The sequence below is a fragment of the Periophthalmus magnuspinnatus genome, chromosome 24 (genome assembly GCF_009829125.3).
Source record: "Periophthalmus magnuspinnatus isolate fPerMag1 chromosome 24, fPerMag1.2.pri, whole genome shotgun sequence".
NCBI classification, from domain to species: Eukaryota; Metazoa; Chordata; class Actinopteri; order Gobiiformes; family Gobiidae; genus Periophthalmus; species Periophthalmus magnuspinnatus.
This window is the reverse complement of record NC_047149.1, coordinates 162,738-183,457: the sequence shown is the minus strand read 5'-3', so window position 1 is coordinate 183,457 and position 20,720 is coordinate 162,738. Positions and strand designations below refer to the sequence as shown.

The 20,720-nt window shown below is 47.5% G+C and overlaps 1 protein-coding gene across 3 annotated transcripts in view; it reads right to left on the bottom strand.

Moving 5' to 3' along the window:
• Window positions 1–17,993, bottom strand: part of smpdl3a (sphingomyelin phosphodiesterase acid like 3A) — a 70,830-nt gene extending 52,837 nt beyond the window's left edge. For 2 of the 3 annotated variants that reach the window (XM_055232091.1, XM_033990454.2), the window contains exons 1-7: window positions 17,810–17,993; window positions 15,871–16,004; window positions 15,171–15,384; window positions 9,621–9,765; window positions 3,691–3,787; window positions 1,755–1,918; window positions 543–723 (exon numbers count right to left, since the gene is read on the bottom strand). In XM_055232091.1, the coding sequence (XP_055088066.1) occupies window positions 543–723; window positions 1,755–1,918; window positions 3,691–3,787; window positions 9,621–9,765; window positions 15,171–15,384; window positions 15,871–15,970 (901 nt within the window). In that variant the 5' untranslated portion in view covers window positions 15,971–16,004; window positions 17,810–17,993. Of the gene's footprint in view, window positions 1–542; window positions 724–1,754; window positions 1,919–3,690; window positions 3,788–9,620; window positions 9,766–15,170; window positions 15,385–15,870; window positions 16,005–17,761 lie in introns of all 3 variants that reach the window. The other variant, XM_055232090.1, reaches the window with a different exon arrangement.
• Window positions 17,994–20,720: the final 2,727 nt, after the last annotated feature.

Here is a 20,720-nt window from a genome sequence, read left to right as displayed (position 1 = left end):
TAAGTGCTGGTTTAGACCTGGTTTAGACCTAGCTTGGCACTGGCTTGCACCTGTCTTAGACCTGGCTTGGACTTGGCTTGGACTTGGTTTAGTCCTGGCTTAGTCCTGGTCCAGTGCTGGCTTAGACCTGGCTCAGACCTGATTTAGTCCTGGTCCAGTATCTCTTTAGTGGTAGCTTAGACCTTGCTTGTACCTGGTTTGGACCTGGCATGAACCTGGCTTGGACCTGGCTTAGACCTGGTCTAGTCCTTGTCTAGACCTGGTCCAGTACCTGTTTGGTCTATTAGGACCATGGACTTGGCTTAGTCCTGGGTTAGTCCTGTTCCATCCATTTTCTTCTGCTTATCCGGGGACCCGGACAGGTCCTGGTTCAGTGCTGGCTTAGACCTGGCTTGGACCTGGCTTGGACTTGGTTTAGTTCTGGCTTAGTCCTGGTGCAGTGCTCGCTTAGACCTGATTTAGACCTGATTTAGACCTGGCTTAGACCTGTCTTAGACCTGTCTGCGACCTGTCTTAGTCCTGGTTTAGTCCTGGTCAAGTACCTGTTTGGTCTCTCAGGACCATGATGGTGTCTCGGTGGGTGTGGCCATAGAACTGGCCACTAATCACATGACTGAAACGCAGGAAGATGGCCACCAGACGCTCGTTGTGTTCTCGTCTCATTGCCGTTGTATTCTGCGTGAACGGGAGGAACCCCACAGGCACGTGCGCGATCACATACACCTGTGGACCAATCAGAGAGGAGCAGAGGCCTGAGAAAGTAACACATGAGTAACCAATCAGTGAAGAGAAAACACCATTGCAGTACCAAGACACCAACCAAAACACTAACACCAATCAGAGAGCAGTACACACCTGTGGACCAATCATGGGTCAGCACAGAGGGTTATGCTGATGGGCACCTGAAACACCACTTTTCTAGAGGAGGCTTCTAGCCACCACCTTGTCTCCATGGAAATCATGTTTCTCTGTCTTGAATGTTCCACAGTGTGGCATTAAATTACCTCCATGGCGATAAGCAGGTGATACAATCGGGAACGAGTTACCGGTCAGCTCTGTGGAGAGGTGAGCAACAGCTGTGGTTCAATTAACGTCAATGCCACACTGGGGAACATTTCAGGCTCAGCCATCAGAGCCCAGAAACATCCTGCAGTGCAGCTTTAATAAAAGTCGAATGAAGCTGTTCAGGAGCAAACAGGTGCAGACAAGAGCAGGCAGGAAGAGACAGGAGCAAGCAGGAGCAGACAACAGCAGACAACAACAGACAGGAGCAGACAGGAGCAAGCAGGAGCAGACAACAGCAGACAGGAGCAAGCAGGAGCAGACAACAGCAGACAGGAGCAAGCAGGAGCAGACAACAGCAGACAGGAGCAGACAACAGCAGACAGGAGCAGACAACAGCAGACAACAACAGACAGGAGCAGACAGGAGCAAGCAGGAGCAGACAACAGCAGACAGGAGCAAGCAGGAGCAGACAACAGCAGACAGGAGCAAGCAGGAGCAGACAACAGCAGACAGGAGCAAGCAGGAGCAGACAACAGCAGACAGGAGCAAGCAGGAGCAGACAACAGCAGACAGGAGCAAGCAGGAGCAGACAACAGCAGACAGGAGCAAGCAGGAGCAGACAACAGCAGACAGGAGCAAGCAGGAGCAGACAACAGCAGACAGGAGCAAGCAGGAGCAGACAACAGCAGACAGGAGCAAGCAGGAGCAGACAACAGCAGACAGGAGCAAGCAGGAGCAGCCAGGTGTACCTTCTCTCTGTCCCTCTCAGCATCCTCTAAAGTTCGCAGGAGCCAGGTGAACTGTCCTGCGGGGTCGGAGCTGTTCTGAGTCACTCGATTTGGGCCGTAGTACAAGATCGTGTTCAGAGAGATGATTCTGAGGCCCGGCCGCGCCACCTGGGAATAGAACCCTCCTGCAGAGAACAGAGAGAACACACAGAACAGAGAATACATGAGCCACCTGGGAATAGAACCCTCCTACAGAAAACAGAAAGAACACAAGAGCCACTTGGGAATACTACCCTCCTACAGAGAACAGAGAGAACACACAGAGAAGAGAACACATGAACCACCTGGGAATAGAACCCTCCTACAAATAACAGAGAACCCATGAGCCACCTGGGAATAAAACTCTCCTACAAATAACACAGAACCCATGAGCCACCTGGGAATAAAACTCTCCTACAAAGAACAGTAAACACATACGCCACCTGGAAATAGAGCCCTCCTACAGAACAGAGAGCACATGAGACTCCTGGGAATAGAACCCTTAAACAGAACAGCAAACACAGGAGCCACCTGGGAATAGAACCCTCCAACAGAACAGAGAACACATGAGCCACCTGTGAATAGAATCCATCTACAGAGAACAGAGAGAACACATGAACCACCTGGTAACAGCACCCTCCTACAGAACAGAGAGAACAGAGAACACATGAACTGCCTGGGAAGAGAATCCATCTGCAGAGAACAGAGAGAACACACAGAACAGAACACATAAACCACCTGGGAACAGAACCCTCCTACAGAACAGAGAAAACAGAGAACACGTGAACCATCTGGGAACAGAACCCTCTAACAGAACAGAGAACACATGAACCGCCTGAGAATAGAATTTTCCTGCAGAACAGAGAACACATGAACTACCAGGGAATAGAACCCTCCTACAGAACAGAGAACACATGAACCACCTGGGAATAGACCCCTCCTACAGAAGAGAAAGAACAGAAAACACACAAAACACAGGAGTCATCTAGGAATAGAACCTACCTACAGAAAAGAGAGGGGTTAGAACCTACCAGTGGCGTCAGAAGTATCGAAAATCAGATACTAATCAATCCTAAAACAGTATTGAAGCTAGATCCTAACTTTAGGCAGGTATCGATAAAAAAAACCCAACAAAACCCCAAGCCACAAACAAAGCAATGTGGTTTACTCCATTCTGTGTAGTAAGTGTTACACTGGAGAAATTAAAACAGCCATTCCATAAGAGAATGTACCAACACCGTCACGAGAGCTCCTCTGGACCCCAGTCTGCTGTACATCTCCATCTCAAAGACACTAACCACTCTTTTGAAGATAGTGAGATACAGCTCTTAGCCAGAAAAAAGAACTGGTTTGAGAGGGGAGTTAAAGAAGCATTTCATCAAACCAATTTGTTAGGAAAGACAATCCATCTTTGAACAGGAATGGGGGATATCATCTATTTATTTACAATTCTATCCTCAGACCCAAAGCAAAACAAAGAAAAATAACAATAGGGCTAGTCAACATGCTAATAGCCAATATGCTAAAAGGTGTGAGAGAACCCAACAGGGGCCAGAATGATTATGCTAAGTATGCACACTTGTCATTAAGCTCATTAGGCCTAGCAAACAAACAGAAACTAAACAAATAGGTGTGTCATATTCAGTGTAGTTAGCTCCTCTCTTCAGATAGATACAAAGCAGTTTCCACCAGGACAATGTCTTCACTCTAAAACTTTTGTCCAGCTGACAAATTTTATATTTTCTTTAACCACATGACATTGTCACACTGTAGAGTTCTACAGTTATATAGAGATATATAGAGTTATATAAAGGTATATAGTTATATAGACGTATACAGTTATATAGGCCCCGCCTCCATCTGAGATTATGATGTCATCATATTCAGAACCTTTAGAACAGTTTGAGTGGGACACTACCTTGTTGAAAGGTGCGTAGCGCCCCCTCCTGGAGCCACGGTGCCCACAGTCGAGACACTGCTCTGTAGATGTCATTAGGAGAGTCAGGCATCTGATCCTGAGAGAGAGGAGAGAGAGAGAGAGAGAGAGAGAGAGTACACAAACACAGAGAGAAAGGATGGTGGAGGGTGGTCACATCCTGGTCCAGTCACCAGTCCAGTCGACTTTATAAAGTTACTGATGTTTCACTCATTTTTTTCTGTTTGTTCCATTCGTAAGGTGAACGATGACATCACAGATTCCTCCTTCAAACAGTATGACCACACCCCCCAATTTACCATTACAACTAAACTCCGCCCACCTCCACATTTCAAACAGAGCTGATAAACTGGGTGGGGCCTAGATAAGGCAAGGCAAGTTTATTTGTATAGCACAAATTGTACACAATGTAGTTCAAAGGGCTACAGAATAAGAAATACCGTAAATTTCGGATTATAAGCCGCTACTTTTTTTCCACGCTTTGAACCCTGCGGCTTTTACAGCAGTGCGGCTTATATATGGAATTTTACTGGATAACGGACCCTGGGGGGCGCTCTCTAGCTGTAAACGTAAAAGTGAGACAGACGTGGGGAAAGATTCTGCTCTGAAGAATTCACTAGTTTTGATTTTGAACGATCATTTTGCGCATCATGAAATGGATATGATGCAGTTTTTAAGATAAAGAAACAGAAAGGAAACAGAGCAGGGGTCGGCCTTTAACACGCAAAGAGCCATTTGGACCCACTTTCCACATAAAATAAAACACTGGGAGCCGCAAATACTTTTTGACATCTAAAATGAAGATAACACTGTATAATAACAATAATGTAACGGAATAATGTAGGTTTTACTTTCACGGACAAGCCTTCTACACGTGGCAGATAAATATGGCAAAAACAACTTAAGTGCATTAAAAAAATACAACTCACCAAACCGCTGCATCATGCATCGCGCTGATTATGTGATTATGTCTACTCTACTCCGCAGTTTCTTTAAAAAAACAACAACAAAAAAACTCGTAGCGTATCGTTTAATCCCAGGTGCTTATTCTCCATGTGCCAAAGCAGTTTTGAAGGTTTCATTGCCTTATTTGCTTTTCCCGTATGTTACGCAGAGCGGACTGTGCGCGTGAGTCACCTGTAGCGACAAACCCAGATTTTAAGTAGGCATTGTCTGTTAAATTGATCTTTCTTTTTCTTGGAGGTCGTAGTCTCTTCTTCTGGCTCCTCAGTTGTCCTTTTCCCCTTTGTTAAAAAGATCTCCAAAGACTTTTGTTTTGGCTCATTTTCACTCGCTTGTGGCTCTACTTTTGTGCGTCGTGTCTGATGTGTTATACGTGATACGTCATCGCGGAGACAAGAGCAGATAATAAACTTTCTACTACATCAAATAGATTTCTGTGGCGATTTCCAGCAGGATTTTCATGATACATCTACGGACGAGCTTATTAGTGTGTCATTAGGGACGGGCCAAAGTTGCTCCTGACCCCTGTGCGCACAGCGTCTGAAAATCAGGGCTCTTTACGCAGGACTGTGAGCTGTGTCTGTGTCAGTTCCCAAGCCACGCAGAGCCGCAGTATGAGGCGGAAAGAGGCGCATACGGCTCCGGAGCCGCGAGTTGCCGACCCCTGAAATAGAGCCACTGCACGTAAGCTCGACATCAATGAATCCAACTTGGTCAATGTAAAAAGACGACAAAAGTTTTCAGAGGAAATAAAAGCAGATTTTCCGTGTTGGTGCAGTTTTATTTTCTAAACCTGCAGATGTGTTCATCCCGTGTTGTTGTCGTGTTGGTGCCAATTTTCAGGCACAGTTTAAAAAAAAGCGTGTCGGTGCACCGTCTTTCTGTGTAAATATCTCATGTTACAATATGAAAACCTGCGGCTTTTATTCAGGTGCGGCTTATATATGTACAAAATTGATTTTCTCTTCAAATTTAGCTGGTGCGGCTTATATCAAGGTGCGCTCTGTAGTCCGAAATTTACGGTACATCAAAACATAAATAATCACAAATAATCATGACAAAATTAATATTAAGTGTTATTAAAGTGCAGAATAAAATCCTTTCAGACATATCCACAGCTCAACAGAACCATTTGCAGCACTGGAATGCAGTAGAGGCCTGCCTCACATCTTCAGGAAGACTGTTCCAGGTTTTAGCTGTAGAAAAATGAAATGCTGATTCCCCATGTTTAGTCCTGACTCTGTGCAGTAGGAGGCCGGCGCTAGGCAGGGACTAAACCAGGACTACAGCAGGAGGCCGGTCCCTTAAGTCCTCAGAGTGTGAGATGGTTCATATGGCACTAACATGTCGGAGATGGGCCTAGAGGACTAAAGAGAAGAAATCCTGCACATGTCCCACAAAAGGGAAATTCCATTGTTGCAATATAGTTTAAGAACAGCCCAGAAACAGGCTAAGAAAATCTGGATAAATATTAGAAAATAGATTTAAACAGAACGCTGCACATTTTAACTCTACACAGGGATTATGAACAGAACCAACAGAAGCAACAGGACTCCAGCTGTGCACAGGGACCATCAACAGAACCAACAGGACCCCAGCTCCGCACAGGGACTATCAACAGAACCAACAGGACCCCAGCTCCGCACAGGGACTATCAACAGAACCAACAGATCCAACAGGACTCCAGCTGTGCACAGGGACCATCAACAGAACCAACAGGACCCCAGCTCCGCACAGGGACTATCAACAGAACCAACAGGACCCCAGCTCCGCACAGGGACTATCAACAGAACCAACAGATCCAACAGGACTCCAGCTGTGCACAGGGACCATCAACAGAACCAACAGGACCCCAGCTCCGCACAGGGACTATCAACAGAACCAACAGATCCAACAGGACTCCAGCTGTGCACAGGGACCATCAACAGAACCAACAGGACTCCAGCTGTGCACAGGGACCATCAACAGAACCAACAGGACTCCAGCTGTGCACAGGGACCATCAACAGAACCAACAGGACCCCAGCTCCGCACAGGGACTATCAACAGAACCAACAGATCCAACAGGACTCCAGCTGTGCACAGGGACCATCAACAGAACCAACAGGACTCCAGCTGTGCACAGGGACCATCAACAGAACCAACAGATCCAACAGGACTCCAGCTGTGCACAGGGACCATCAACAGAACCAACAGGACTCCAGCTGTGCACAGGGACCATCAACAGAACCAACAGGACCCCAGCTCCGCACAGGGACTATCAACAGAACCAACAGATCCAACAGGACTCCAGCTGTGCACAGGGACCATCAACAGAACCAACAGGACCCCAGCTCCGCACAGGGACTATCAACAGAACCAACAGATCCAACAGGACTCCAGCTGTGCACAGGGACCATCAACAGAACCAACAGGACCCCAGCTCCGCACAGGGACTATCAACAGAACCAACAGATCCAACAGGACTCCAGCTGTGCACAGAGACCATCAACAGAACCAACAGGACCCCAGCTCCGCACAGGGACTATCAACAGAACCAACAGATCCAACAGGACTCCAGCTGTGCACAGGGACCATCAACAGAACCAACAGGACTCCAGCTGTGCACAGGGACCATCAACAGAACCAACAGATCCAACAGGACTCCAGCTGTGCACAGGGACCATCAACAGAACCAACAGGACCCCAGCTCCGCACAGGGACTATCAACAGAACCAACAGATCCAACAGGACTCCAGCTGTGCACAGGGACCATCAACAGAACCAACAGGACCCCAGCTCCGCACAGGGACTATCAACAGAACCAACAGATCCAACAGGACTCCAGCTGTGCACAGGGACCATCAACAGAACCAACAGGACCCCAGCTCCGCACAGGGACTATCAACAGAACCAACAGATCCAACAGGACTCCAGCTGTGCACAGGGACCATCAACAGAACCAACAGGACCCCAGCTCCGCACAGGGACTATCAACAGAACCAACAGATCCAACAGGACTCCAGCTGTGCACAGGGACCATCAACAGAACCAACAGGACCCCAGCTCCGCACAGGGACTATCAACAGAACCAACAGATCCAACAGGACTCCAGCTGTGCACAGGGACCATCAACAGAACCAACAGGACTCCAGCTGTGCACAGGGACTATCAACAGAACCAACAGATCCAACAGGACTCCAGCTGTGCACAGGGACCATCAACAGAACCAACAGGACCCCAGCTCCGCACAGGGACTATCAACAGAACCAACAGATCCAACAGGACTCCAGCTGTGCACAGGGACCATCAACAGAACCAACAGGACCCCAGCTCCGCACAGGGACTATCAACAGAACCAACAGATCCAACACGACTCCAGCTGTGCACAGAGACCATCAACAGAACCAACAGGACCCCAGCTCCGCACAGGGACTATCAACAGAACCAACAGATCCAACAGGACTCCAGCTGTGCACAGGGACCATCAACAGAACCAACAGGACTCCAGCTGTGCACAGGGACCATCAACAGAACCAACAGGACCCCAGCTCCGCACAGGGACTATCAACAGAACCAACAGATCCAACAGGACTCCAGCTGTGCACAGGGACCATCAACAGAACCAACAGGACTCCAGCTGTGCACAGGGACCATCAACAGAACCAACAGATCCAACAGGACTCCAGCTGTGCACAGGGACCATCAACAGAACCAACAGGACCCCAGCTCCGCACAGGGACTATCAACAGAACCAACAGATCCAACAGGACTCCAGCTGTGCACAGGGACCATCAACAGAACCAACAGGACTCCAGCTGTGCACAGGGACTATCAACAGAACCAACAGATCCAACAGGACTCCAGCTGTGCACAGGGACCATCAACAGAACCAACAGGACCCCAGCTCCGCACAGGGACTATCAACAGAACCAACAGATCCAACAGGACTCCAGCTGTGCACAGGGACCATCAACAGAACCAACAGGACTCCAGCTGTGCACAGGGACTATCAACAGAACCAACAGATCCAACAGGACTCCAGCTGTGCACAGGGACCATCAACAGAACCAACAGGACCCCAGCTCCGCACAGGGACTATCAACAGAACCAACAGATCCAACAGGACTCCAGCTGTGCACAGGGACCATCAACAGAACCAACAGGACCCCAGCTCCGCACAGGGACTATCAACAGAACCAACAGATCCAACAGGACTCCAGCTGTGCACAGGGACCATCAACAGAACCAACAGGACCCCAGCTCCGCACAGGGACTATCAACAGAACCAACAGATCCAACAGGACTCCAGCTGTGCACAGGGACCATCAACAGAACCAACAGGACCCCAGCTCCGCACAGGGACTATCAACAGAACCAACAGATCCAACAGGACTCCAGCTGTGCACAGGGACCATCAACAGAACCAACAGGACCCCAGCTCCGCACAGGGACTATCAACAGAACCAACAGATCCAACAGGACTCCAGCTGTGCACAGGGACCATCAACAGAACCAACAGGACCCCAGCTCCGCACAGGGACTATCAACAGAACCAACAGATCCAACAGGACTCCAGCTGTGCACAGGGACCATCAACAGAACCAACAGGACCCCAGCTCCGCACAGGGACTATCAACAGAACCAACAGATCCAACACGACTCCAGCTGTGCACAGGGACCATCAACAGAACCAACAGGACCCCAGCTCCGCACAGGGACTATCAACAGAACCAACAGATCCAACAGGACTCCAGCTGTGCACAGGGACCATCAACAGAACCAACAGGACTCCAGCTGTGCACAGGGACCATCAACAGAACCAACAGATGCAACAGGACTCCGGCTCCACACAGGGATGTTCAAAAGAACCAATGGCACTTCACTGTGTTATACAGGAGTAAAGATGAGAGCAAGGTCTGGTCTGAGGTCTGGTCTCTCGACTGGTCTCTCGACTGGTCTAGTCCATACCTGAGGCCAGTAGTCGTGGTTACCGAGGGCGGGGTACACAGTGACGTTGGGAAGCTTTTCGCTGATGGACTTTGTGAGGTTGGACAAAACCTGAACGACCAGGTCTGTGGAAAGTTCTGAAGGAGGAACATGAGGAGGACTGTCCCTGTGGGAGAGAAACCATATTTAAACCAGGTTTAAACCAGACCTTAACCATGTCTAGACTAGGGCTAAACTAGGATTAAACTAAGAATAAACCAGTTCTAAAACAGGACTTTATCAGGTCAGGGTGCGTTCTGTAGCCTTTTAAAAGTATTTGGATATGGCAATGTTCACCGTTCACCGTTAATACCAGAGTGAAATGGAGGATAGGCCAGATAGACATGAAGGAGCCAGAGAGGGTAACAACAGAGGACACTAACAACACTTTGTTGGATCAGAATATTTTTTCACTTTAAGTCAAAGTGAAAACTCGTCCACCTTGCACTCGTGTGAGAGCCCTATTGTAACTGTACAATTTTGAGGAAAATTGTAAACAATAATGTATAGACAAGTAAGTGGTATTGAAAATTCAGTGAGTTCTAAATTTCAGTGAAAACCCCGTCTGAAAGACGTCTCAGTAGCACCACCTCAAAAATCGATTTAGATTGCACCAATGGGAACCCCGCCTAAAAAAAATGCCATCGTAGACAAATATTATTGCCCCGCCTTAAACCCTACAGGAAGTCGGACATATTGCATTTCAATCTTTCCCAAAAGACACAAAACCCATGTGCAATAAAAGGCTATAGGTTAATACAGTGGTTCTCAAATAGTGGGGGTGAGATAGGGGGGGGGCAAAGAGCAGGAGAGAGCGAACAGATCGTGACACAGGGCAGTGAACAAGAAACACTTTTGCTAAAGAAACGCTATGGAAAACATTTTAACAGGAATGAAAAGAAAGGCGGATATAGACGGAGGTAAAGTCACTCGAAAAGTAAGACGAGGAGGAGTCTGATGAAGAGTATTTAGCACTTGGCTTCACCGTGACTCCGGTGGGACACATGGACAGACCGGTGTCTGCTGTGGCAGCGGACAGTATGAAGCCAAATAAGTTAAAGCGCCACCTCATTACACCTCAGTCACGCTGATAAGACGCTAGAGTTTTTTCAGCGTAAACGTGCTGAATATTAACAACAATCATCCCGCTTTGTAAATGTCACTTAAAGCAGCAAGCACTGTTAGCATCATATAAGGTGGTGTACCAAATTGCTAAATTACTTGTTTTAATTTGATATTAATTTAATTTTAATGTATTGTTTTGATATTTATTTAATTTAAATTTATTCATTTGATGTTTATTGAATTTTATTTTTTTTTAATTTAATTTAACTTTTTTTATTTGGGGGCGCGAAGTTTTTTCTTCTTTATAGGGGGGATGATAGAAAATAATTGCGAAGCACTGGGTTAATAAAAGGTTAACTTTTAAATAAAAAGTTGGGCATCATCATGGTGATTTTTCAGCAAAATGTAAATATTTGGAAAATGTTTAAAAATTCTATGTTTCATAAATCCATCAATCCATCCATTTTCTTCCGCTTATCCGGGGCCGGGATGCGGGGGCAGCAGTCTAAGCAGGGACTCCCAGACTTCCCTCACGCCAGACACGTCCTCCGGTGGGACCCCAAGGCATTCCCAGGCCAGCCGAGAGACATAGTCCCTCCATCGTGTCCTGGGTCTTCCTCGGGGCCTCCTTCCAATGGGACAGGCCCGAAACACGTCCCTAGGGAGGCATCCAGGAGGCATCCTGAGCAGGTGCCCAAGCCACCTCAGCTGGCTCCTCTCGACATGTAGGAGCAGCCACTCTACTCCGAGCTCCTCCAGTGTGATGGAGCTGTTCACCCTATCCCTAAGGGTGCGCCTGGCCACCCTACGGAGGAGGAAATTCTGTTCATTACATTTATGGACAGAATTTATGGACAGAAACCGGTGACAAAGGGCAGCCCTGGTGGAGTCCAACATGCACCATGAACAGGTCTGACTTACTGCCGGCAATGCGAACACAGCTCCTTCTCCGGTCATACAGGGAGCGTAAAACCCTTAGTAAAAGGCCCGGACCCCGTACTCCCGGAGCACCCCCAAAGGACACCACGGGGGATACAGTGGAATGCCTTCTCCAGATTCACAAAACACATGTGGACTGGTTGGGCAAACTCCCATGAACCCTCGAGGACCCAATGGAGAGTACAGAGCTGGTCCAGTGTTCCACGACCAGGACAAAAACCACACTGCTCCTCCTGAATCCGAGGTTCGACCATCAGTCGGATTCTCCTCTCCAGTACCCTGGGGTAGACCTTACCGGGAAGGCTGAGGAGTGTGATTCCCCTATAACTGGAACACACCCTCCGGTCCTCCTTCTTATACAGAGGGACCACCACCCAAGCGATGTTGTAGAGACGTGTCAGCCAAGACAGCCACACAACATCCAGAGACTTAAGGTACTCGGGACGGAGCCATTCCCGGAGCCTTGCCACCGAGGAGCTTGGTAACCACCTCGGCGACTTCAGCCAGAGTGATGGACGAGTCTGCCTCTGGGTCCCCAGTCTCTGCTTCCTCCTCGGAAGATGTGATGGTGGGATTGAGGAGATCCTCAAAGTATTCCTTCCACCATCCGTCAACATCCCCAGTCGAGGTCAGTAGCTCTCTACCTGCACTGTAAACAGTGTTGGTGAAGCACTGCTTCCCTCTCCTAAGGCGTCGGACATTTTGCCAGAATATTTTTGAGGCCGTTCGATAGTCCTTCTCCATGGCTTCTCTGAACTCCTCCCAACCCCAAGTTTTTGTCTCCATGACTGCACGAGCGACGGCATGCTTGGCCCGGCAGTACTCGTTAGCTGCCTCAGGACTCCCACAAGCCAACCAGGCTCGATAGGACTCCTTCAGCCTGACGGCATCCCTTACTTCCGGTGTCCACCACAGGGTTCAGAGTTTGCTGTCACGACAAGCACCACAGACCTTACGACCACTGCTACGAGCAGCCGCATCAACAGTAGAGGTGGAGAACATGGCCCACTCGGAGTCCATGCCCCAAGCCTCCCCCAGGATCAGGGAGAAGCTCCCTATTGAAGACCCCCTGACACAGGGTTCCACCAGACATTCCCAGCAGACCCTCACAATAGGCTTGGGTCTGCCAGGTCTATCCGGCTTCCTCCTCCGCCAGCGGATCACGACGACATCAAAGTCGATCATCGACCTCTGACCTAGTTGCCTAGTGCCATGTGCACCGATGGACATCCTTGTGCTCGAACATGGTATTTATTATGGACAAACTGTGGCTAGCACAGAAGTCCAATAACAAAACACAGATTGGGTTCAAATCAGGGAGGCTGTTCTTCCCAATCACGCACCTCCAGGTGTCACTGTCATAACCCACATGGGCATTGAAGTCACCCAGGAGAACAATGGAGTCCCCGGTCGGTGCACTGTCTAGTACCCCTCCCAGAGACTCCAACAAGGCCGGGTACTCTGCACTGCTGTTCGGCTCATAGACCGACAAAACAGTGAGAGGCCTGTCCCCAACCTGAAGGCACAGGGATGCAACCCTCTCATTCACCGGGGTGAACTCCAACACGTGGTGGCTGAGCTGTGGGGCACTGAGCAAGCCCACACCAGCTCGCCGCCGTCGCTCGACGCCAGAGAAATGGAGAGTCCAGCCCCTCTCAAGGAGTTGGGTTCCAGAGCCCAAGCTGTGCGTGGAGGCGAGGCCGACTATATCTAGTTGGTAGCGCGCAACCTCTCGCACAAGCTCAGGCTTCTTCCCCCCCAGCGAGGTGACATTCCTTGTCCCCAGAGCTAGTCTCCATGTCTGGAGATCCGGACGTTGAGGTCCCTGCCTTCGACTGCTGCCCAGATCGCTCTGCACTGGCCGCTTATAGATCCTCTCGCAGGTGGTGGGTCCGTGTGAAGACGGCCCCACGTCGCTCCTTCGGGCTGAGCCCGGCGGGCCCAGTGGGGAAAGGCCCGACCAGCAGGCGAACCTTGATTGTACAGTCGTCATAAAGGGCTTTCTTCTTCATAAACAGAGTCGGATTTGAATGGACCCAATGAAGCATGCCTGCACATTTCTGAGCTTGATGTAATAACATGCAAATTAGGGCTTTATCTTTTAAGGTGCCTCTATAGCGCCCCCTTCATATTCTGTTTTTAAAAATTCATAAAAGCCAATCTATTTGTCGTGGACTTGTGAAAGAATTTACAGAGAGGCTCTTCATAATGGGCAACAATGTGACAAAGTCCCATTATTATCATTATTTTATCATTTAGGTGTAAAAAAAAAAAAAACCGAAAAAAAAAAAAAAACATTATCAGGACCCAAGCACAAAAGTGTGAGAGCCCTATTGTAATTGTACAATTTTGGGTAAAATGGCAAACATCAAGCAGCAAACAATAATGTACAGACAAGAGATTCTGAACAAAAAAGCTATCCACATTTGCATGGCCACGCCTCAAAAAGTCAATGAGAAGTGAAAAAAAAAAGTTTGTCACAATCAAATGAAATTGGGTACACTCATTCTTAATGTGACCCCGAGCAAAAAAATTCATTGGGGACCACACCCTATCTCCGACGTGAATTTTGAATCAAAATATGCAGATGTCCAAAATCTAGACCTCATACTCTCACAAACTGTCCTAGAGTTTTTATTCAATGGACTCTAAACTGAGGCAGCATCATCAGGACATTTATGAGATCAAAAGTTAATAATAAAAATAATCTGTATACGTCTCAGGGTGTGGTCATAATGAGCTCTCAACAAAGCAGCCATTTTGAAAGTATAAAAATCCCTGTAACTTTGGTAAAAATGGTCAGGTCTGGATGGACTCGATGTACTGTTTGTGTATTTGATAATCTGGGCATAATGATAAGTAAATTATACTTATATCTTTAAAAGAGGCTCTCCAGCGCCCCCTTAAAGGTTAAAATAGGATGGAAGAATTGAGTTTGTTGTAGACAAATACAATAGGGTACACAGACTCTTTTCTGAGTTTCTGAACAAAAATGCCAATGAAGACCACGCCCTGTCTACATCCACATTTGTATGGCCACGCCTCAAAAAAGTCAATGACAAGTGAAAAAAAAAACGGTTTGTTGTAATCCAATTTGGTACACTCATTCTTTATATGACCTTGAGCAAAAATGTCTATGGGGACCACACCCTATATCCAACCTGAAGGCAGCCATTATGAATCAAAATATGCAGATGGCCAAAATCTAGACCTAAACCAGGTCCTAGAGCAGGTCTAAACCAGGTTTAAACCGGGTCTAAACCAGGACTAAACAAGCTCTGAAGCAGGACTGAACCTGGTCTAAACCTGGTTTGAACCAGGTCTAAACTAGGTCTAAAGCAGTACTAAACCAGGTCTATACCAGGATTAAACCAGCTCTGACCCTGGTCTAAAGCAGTGCTAAACCAGGTTTAAACTAGGTCTAAACCAGGTCTAAACTGTGTCTAAACCAGGACTAAATCAGGTTTAAATCAGGACTAAACCAGGTTTAAATCGGGACTAAACCAGAAGAGAGAGTGTGGTTCTGACCCGGTCCAGATGACAAAGTCCTCGGGAGAGACCATCTTGGACAGGTGGTCCAGAGCTGACGAGAGCAGGCTGTAGGGAGCGTCACACAAGTAGTCCCCGTACACACCGGGGGCCACAGCGGGGGACCCTTTGGATGAGGCGCATACGTGGGCAGGGTCAGGGCCCAGGCGGTAAGTCGGGTCCAGGTGAAGGTCTGTGATGTGCCACATGCGCCCTAAAACCACAGTGTGTCAGATGCCATCCCATCCTCTTTTATGTCAGATGCTCTCCCATCCTACTGTGTCAGATGCTCTCCCATTCACCTGTTTGTCAGATTCCCTCCCATCCTGTTGTGTGTCAGATACCCTCCCATCCTCCAATGTGTCAGATGCCCTCCCAGATGCTGTGGTGTGGTTGGAGAAATATAGAAATGAAACAAGTTTATATTTTTATGTGTATTCATAAAAAAGAACAGTGTGTGACCCAGATTAAAGCATCAAATGTAGGAGAGCAGGTTTAACACATACAAGGATTCGACCAAAAATAAACCAGGTCTAAACCAAGGCTAAACCAGGACTGAACCAGAAATGAACCAGAGTAAACCATGAAAAAAACAGAACTAAAGTAGGACTAGATCTGGACTAAAGCAGGTCTGAACCAGGACTAAACCAGGACTAATCTTTGCTCCTGCTCTCTGTGAGAATAGAACCCACTGTATCACCTTTGCTGCTGCGGTGAGGTCTCCAAGAGGGGGCAGCGGCAAGAGGGGTCACAGTGCAGAGCAGCATGACGAGCCAGGTCAGAGGAGCAGTGACCACCATGGTCTCTGGTCTGGACTCCGGTGTGGACTCCGGTCTGGACTCGGAAAAAGTATTAGGAGAAAGGACTTGAGTATTTCAATTCAATTCATTTATTTTTGTAATGCCCAAAATCACAACAACAGTTGTCTCAGTTATTTTAATCTGATTTCACAAAATGTGTCATTTTCAAACAGATACAAAAATAATTCAAACTAAATCATATCTGAAAAAGCAAGAATATCATATTGTTACATTAAGGTCCAGTCACTTCAGACTCACAGAGGGAAGAGGAACCACAACTCTTACTCAAGTAAGAGTACTGTTACACTGTACTATATATTACTTAAGTAAGAGTACTGTCACACTGTACTATATATTACTTAAGTAAGAGTACTGTCACACTGTACTATATATTACTTAAGTAAGAGTACTGTCACACTGTACTATATATTACTTGAGTAAGAGTACTGTCACACTGTACTATGTATTACTCGAGTAAGAATACTGTCACACTGTACTATGTATTACTCAAGTAAGAGTACTGTCACACTGTACTATATATTACTTAAGTAAGAGTACTGTCACACTGTACTATGTATTACTCGAGTAAGAGTACTGTCACACTGTACTATATATTACTCGAGTAAGAGTACTGTCACACTGTACTATGTATTACTCGAGTAAGAGTACTGTCACACTGTACTATATATTACTCGAGTAAGAGTACTGTCACACTGTACTATATATTACTCGAGTAAGAGTACTGTCACACTGTACTATGTATTACTCAAGTAAGAGTACTGTCACACTGTACTATATATTACTTAAGTAAGAGTACTGTCACACTGTACTATGTATTACTCAAGTAAGAGTACTGTCACACTGTACTATATATTACTCAAGTAAGAGTACTGTCACACTGTACTATATATTACTCGAGTAAGAGTACTGTTACACTGTACTATATATTACTCGAGTAAGAATACTGTTACGCTGTACTATGTATTACTCGAGTAAGAATACTGTCACACTGTACTATGTATTACTCAAGTAAGAGTACTGTCACACTGTACTATATATTACTTAAGTAAGAGTACTGTCACACTGTACTATGTATTACTCAAGTAAGAGTACTGTCACACTGTACTATATATTACTTAAGTAAGAGTACTGTCACACTGTACTATATATTACTCAAGTAAGAGTACTGTCACACTGTACTATATATTACTCAAGTAAGAGTACTGTCACACTGTACTATATATTACTCAAGTAAGAGTACTGTTACACTGTACTATATATTACTCGAGTAAGAGTACTGTCACACTGTACTATGTATTACTCGAGTAAGAATACTGTCACACTGTACTATGTATTACTCAAGTAAGAGTACTGTCACACTGTACTATATATTACTTAAGTAAGAGTACTGTCACACTGTACTATGTATTACTCAAGTAAGAGTACTGTCACACTGTACTATATATTACTTAAGTAAGAGTACTGTCACACTGTACTATGTATTACTCAAGTAAGAGTACTGTCACACTGTACTATATATTACTTAAGTAAGAGTACTGTCACACTGTACTATGTATTACTCAAGTAAGAGTACTGTCACACTGTACTATATATTACTCAAGTAAGAGTACTGTCACACTGTACTATATATTACTCAAGTAAGAGTACTGTTACACTGTACTATATATTACTCGAGTAAGAATACTGTTACGCTGTACTATATAATACTCAAGTAAGAATACTGTTACGCTGTACTATATAATACTCAAGTAAGAGTAAAAGTATAATTACAAGTACTCTGACAGGAGCCTCAGAGCGGTGCTCAGTGGGGCGGAGTACCTAGGGACAAAGGACGTCAGCGGAGTGGAGTACACAGGGACAGCGGGGGTCAGAGGAGCGGAGTACCCGGGGACAGCGGGGGTCAGAGGAGCGGAGTACCCGGGGACAGCGGGGGTCAGAGGAGCGGAGTGCAGGTATCTCTGCTCGGCCTGAGGAGCCTTCTCCTCAGGCAGGCTCCGGTGCGTAAACAGGAAGTATGGATGGGTCATGTGACAGCAGGGGCGGGGCTTGGACACACCTGACGCTTTAAACAGGCCCTGTATGTTCAATTTGACGTTACCTACTTTACGTGTGAAGTGTAAAATCATCATCTATAAATGCAATAAAACACATCTTTGTTTTGAAACCTGGTCTGAACCAGGACTGAAGCAGTACTAAAGCAGGTCTGAACCAGGTTTGAACCCGGACTAAAGCAGGTCTGAAGCAGGTCTGAACCATAACTGAACCAAGAACTGAACCAAGAACTGAACCAGATCTGAACCAGGAGTGAAGAAGGTCAGAACTAGGACTGAACCAGGCTTTGCAGGACTGATCCGGGTCGATATCAAGATGTGAAGAGCGAGGCATTTAAAGTGGTTCGTGAAGTGGAATGTGCTGCTGCTCTTAACATTCTGCACCACATCAGGATCTCCTCTGGGTCTTGGACCGGGTCTGGTTTGGTTTAGCTTGGGTCTGGTTTGGGTCTGGTTTGAGTCTGGTCTGGGTCTCCTCTTTCGTCTCCTTACCGAAGGAGACGAAAGAGGTTTAGTTTGGTTCTTACCAAAAATCCGTGTTTTTTGGTAAGAACCAAACCACAGACCACAAGAACCGTAACCTGTATCAGAAACACAGACCGTATAGGAACCGAGACAGAACCGTGAGATTAATGGGATTAAGCACCGCGAGAGTTGGTCTCAAAACCAGACCTGCTAATCTGGATGAAATGTTGATAATGTCTTCAGATTTGGTTCCTTCGCTTTACAACAGAGTGTGAAGAGTCATTATTGCGGATTATTTCTGTTCTCAAAGAAAAACTCCTGTACACGAGGTGAACGCACAAGTGCATTTAAAAAAAAAAAAAAAAAACACCTTTTGCTCCATCAACTGCAGGATTTATTTAGCCTCAGCACCGATATAGGCTCTGTGCGAGCCTATATCGCCTAAAGAGACAGAAACACAGTCCGGACGCACAGGGAGGGCATCTGACATGTCTGTGCTCTCAAAGGTCAGACTCATGTGTCTTCTATCTCCTCGTCCACCCTCTTCTTGTCTCCTCATCCCCTCATCTCTCTCCTCATCATCCTATCTTTCCTTGTCTCCTCATCTCCTCGTCTCCTCTCTCCTTGTGTCCTCGTCCCCTCTCTCTTTGTTTCCTTATCCCTCTCTGCTTGTTTTCTTGTCTCCTCAGGAGTGAACATCGGAGGGGCTGGCTCATATGTGTATGATCCTCCTGCTAATGACTCTGCCATTGCTATGGCGACGGACAGTAAACCACACGAGAAGAAGACTAGAGGGCCAGTGAATGGTGAGATCAAGAGCAGGACTAAAGCAGGACAAAAGTAGGACTACATCAGGACTACACCAAAATTAGACCAGGTGTGTTTTGTATTTTCCAGCGGCCAGTTTCTCCTCGTTCTCTGGACCAAATGTGTGTCCACTCTATAACGGGACCGTCTACTTCGGTTTGCCTCACTCCTTTCACTCATGTTTGTTTACATGTTTCTTTATATGTTTGTTTCACCCCTATTTGTTTACATGTTTGTTTCACACACATTTCTTTACATGTTTGTTTCACACGTTTGTTTACATGTTTGTTTCACCCATAATTGTTTACATGTTTGTTTACATGTTTTGAAATGGAGGAGCGAGTGCTGCTGGTCGTTATGGCGTAACGTGAGGATGCAGTTTCCATTGCGACTGTGTCTCTGCATCTCCATGGTAACATGGAAAGTGTCGTCATTTGGGAAGAACTGGCACCGCCCCCCCTCCCCGAACCGCCACCTTAACGTGGTGGAGGGGTTTGAGCACCCGAATGATCCTGGGAGCTATGTTGTCGGGGGCTTCATGCCCCTGGTAGGGTCACCCATGGCAAACAGGTCCTGGGAGACGGGTCTGACTAAGAGCGGTTCAGAAGCCCTACATGAACAGTCAAAGAACGAGGCCAGTTACGTCGCCCGGACTGGCGTTACCGGGGCCCCACCCTGGAGCCAGGCCTGGGGTGGGTGCTCGCCAGCGAGCGCCTGGTGGCCGGGCCTTTCCCCACGGGGCCCGGTCGGGCCCAGCCCGAAGGAACGACGTGGGGCCGTCCTCCCGTGGACCCACCACCTGCGGGAGGAGCCATGCAGGGCGGGTGCAAAGAGATCCGGGCGGCAGTCGAAGGCGGGGACCTCGACGACCGGATCTCCGGACATGGAGACTAGCTCTGGGGACGTGGAACGTCACCTCGCTGGGGGGGAAGGAGCCTGAGCTTGTGCGGGAGGTTGAGCGTTACCGGCTAGATATAGTCGGCCTCACCTCCACGCACAGCTCGGGCTCTGGAACCCAACTTCTTGAGAGGGGTTGGACTCTCCATTTCTCTGGCGTTGCCCGCGGGGAGCGGCGGAGAGCTGGTGTGGGCTTGCTCATTGCCCCACAGCTCAGCCGCTGCGTGTTGGGGTTCACTCCGGTGAACGAGAGGGTCGCGTCCCTGCGCCTTCGGGTCGGGGACAGGTCTCTCACTGTTGTGTCGGCCTACGGGCCAAACAGCAGTGCAGAGTACCCGGCCTTCTTGGAGTCCCTGGGAGGGGTACTAGACAGTGCACCAACCGGGGACTCCGTTGTTCTCCTGGGGGACTTCAACGCCCATGTGGGTAACGACAGTGACACTTGGAGGGGTGTGATTGGGAGGAACGGCCTCCCCGATCTGAACCCGAGCGGTGTTTTGTTATTGGAC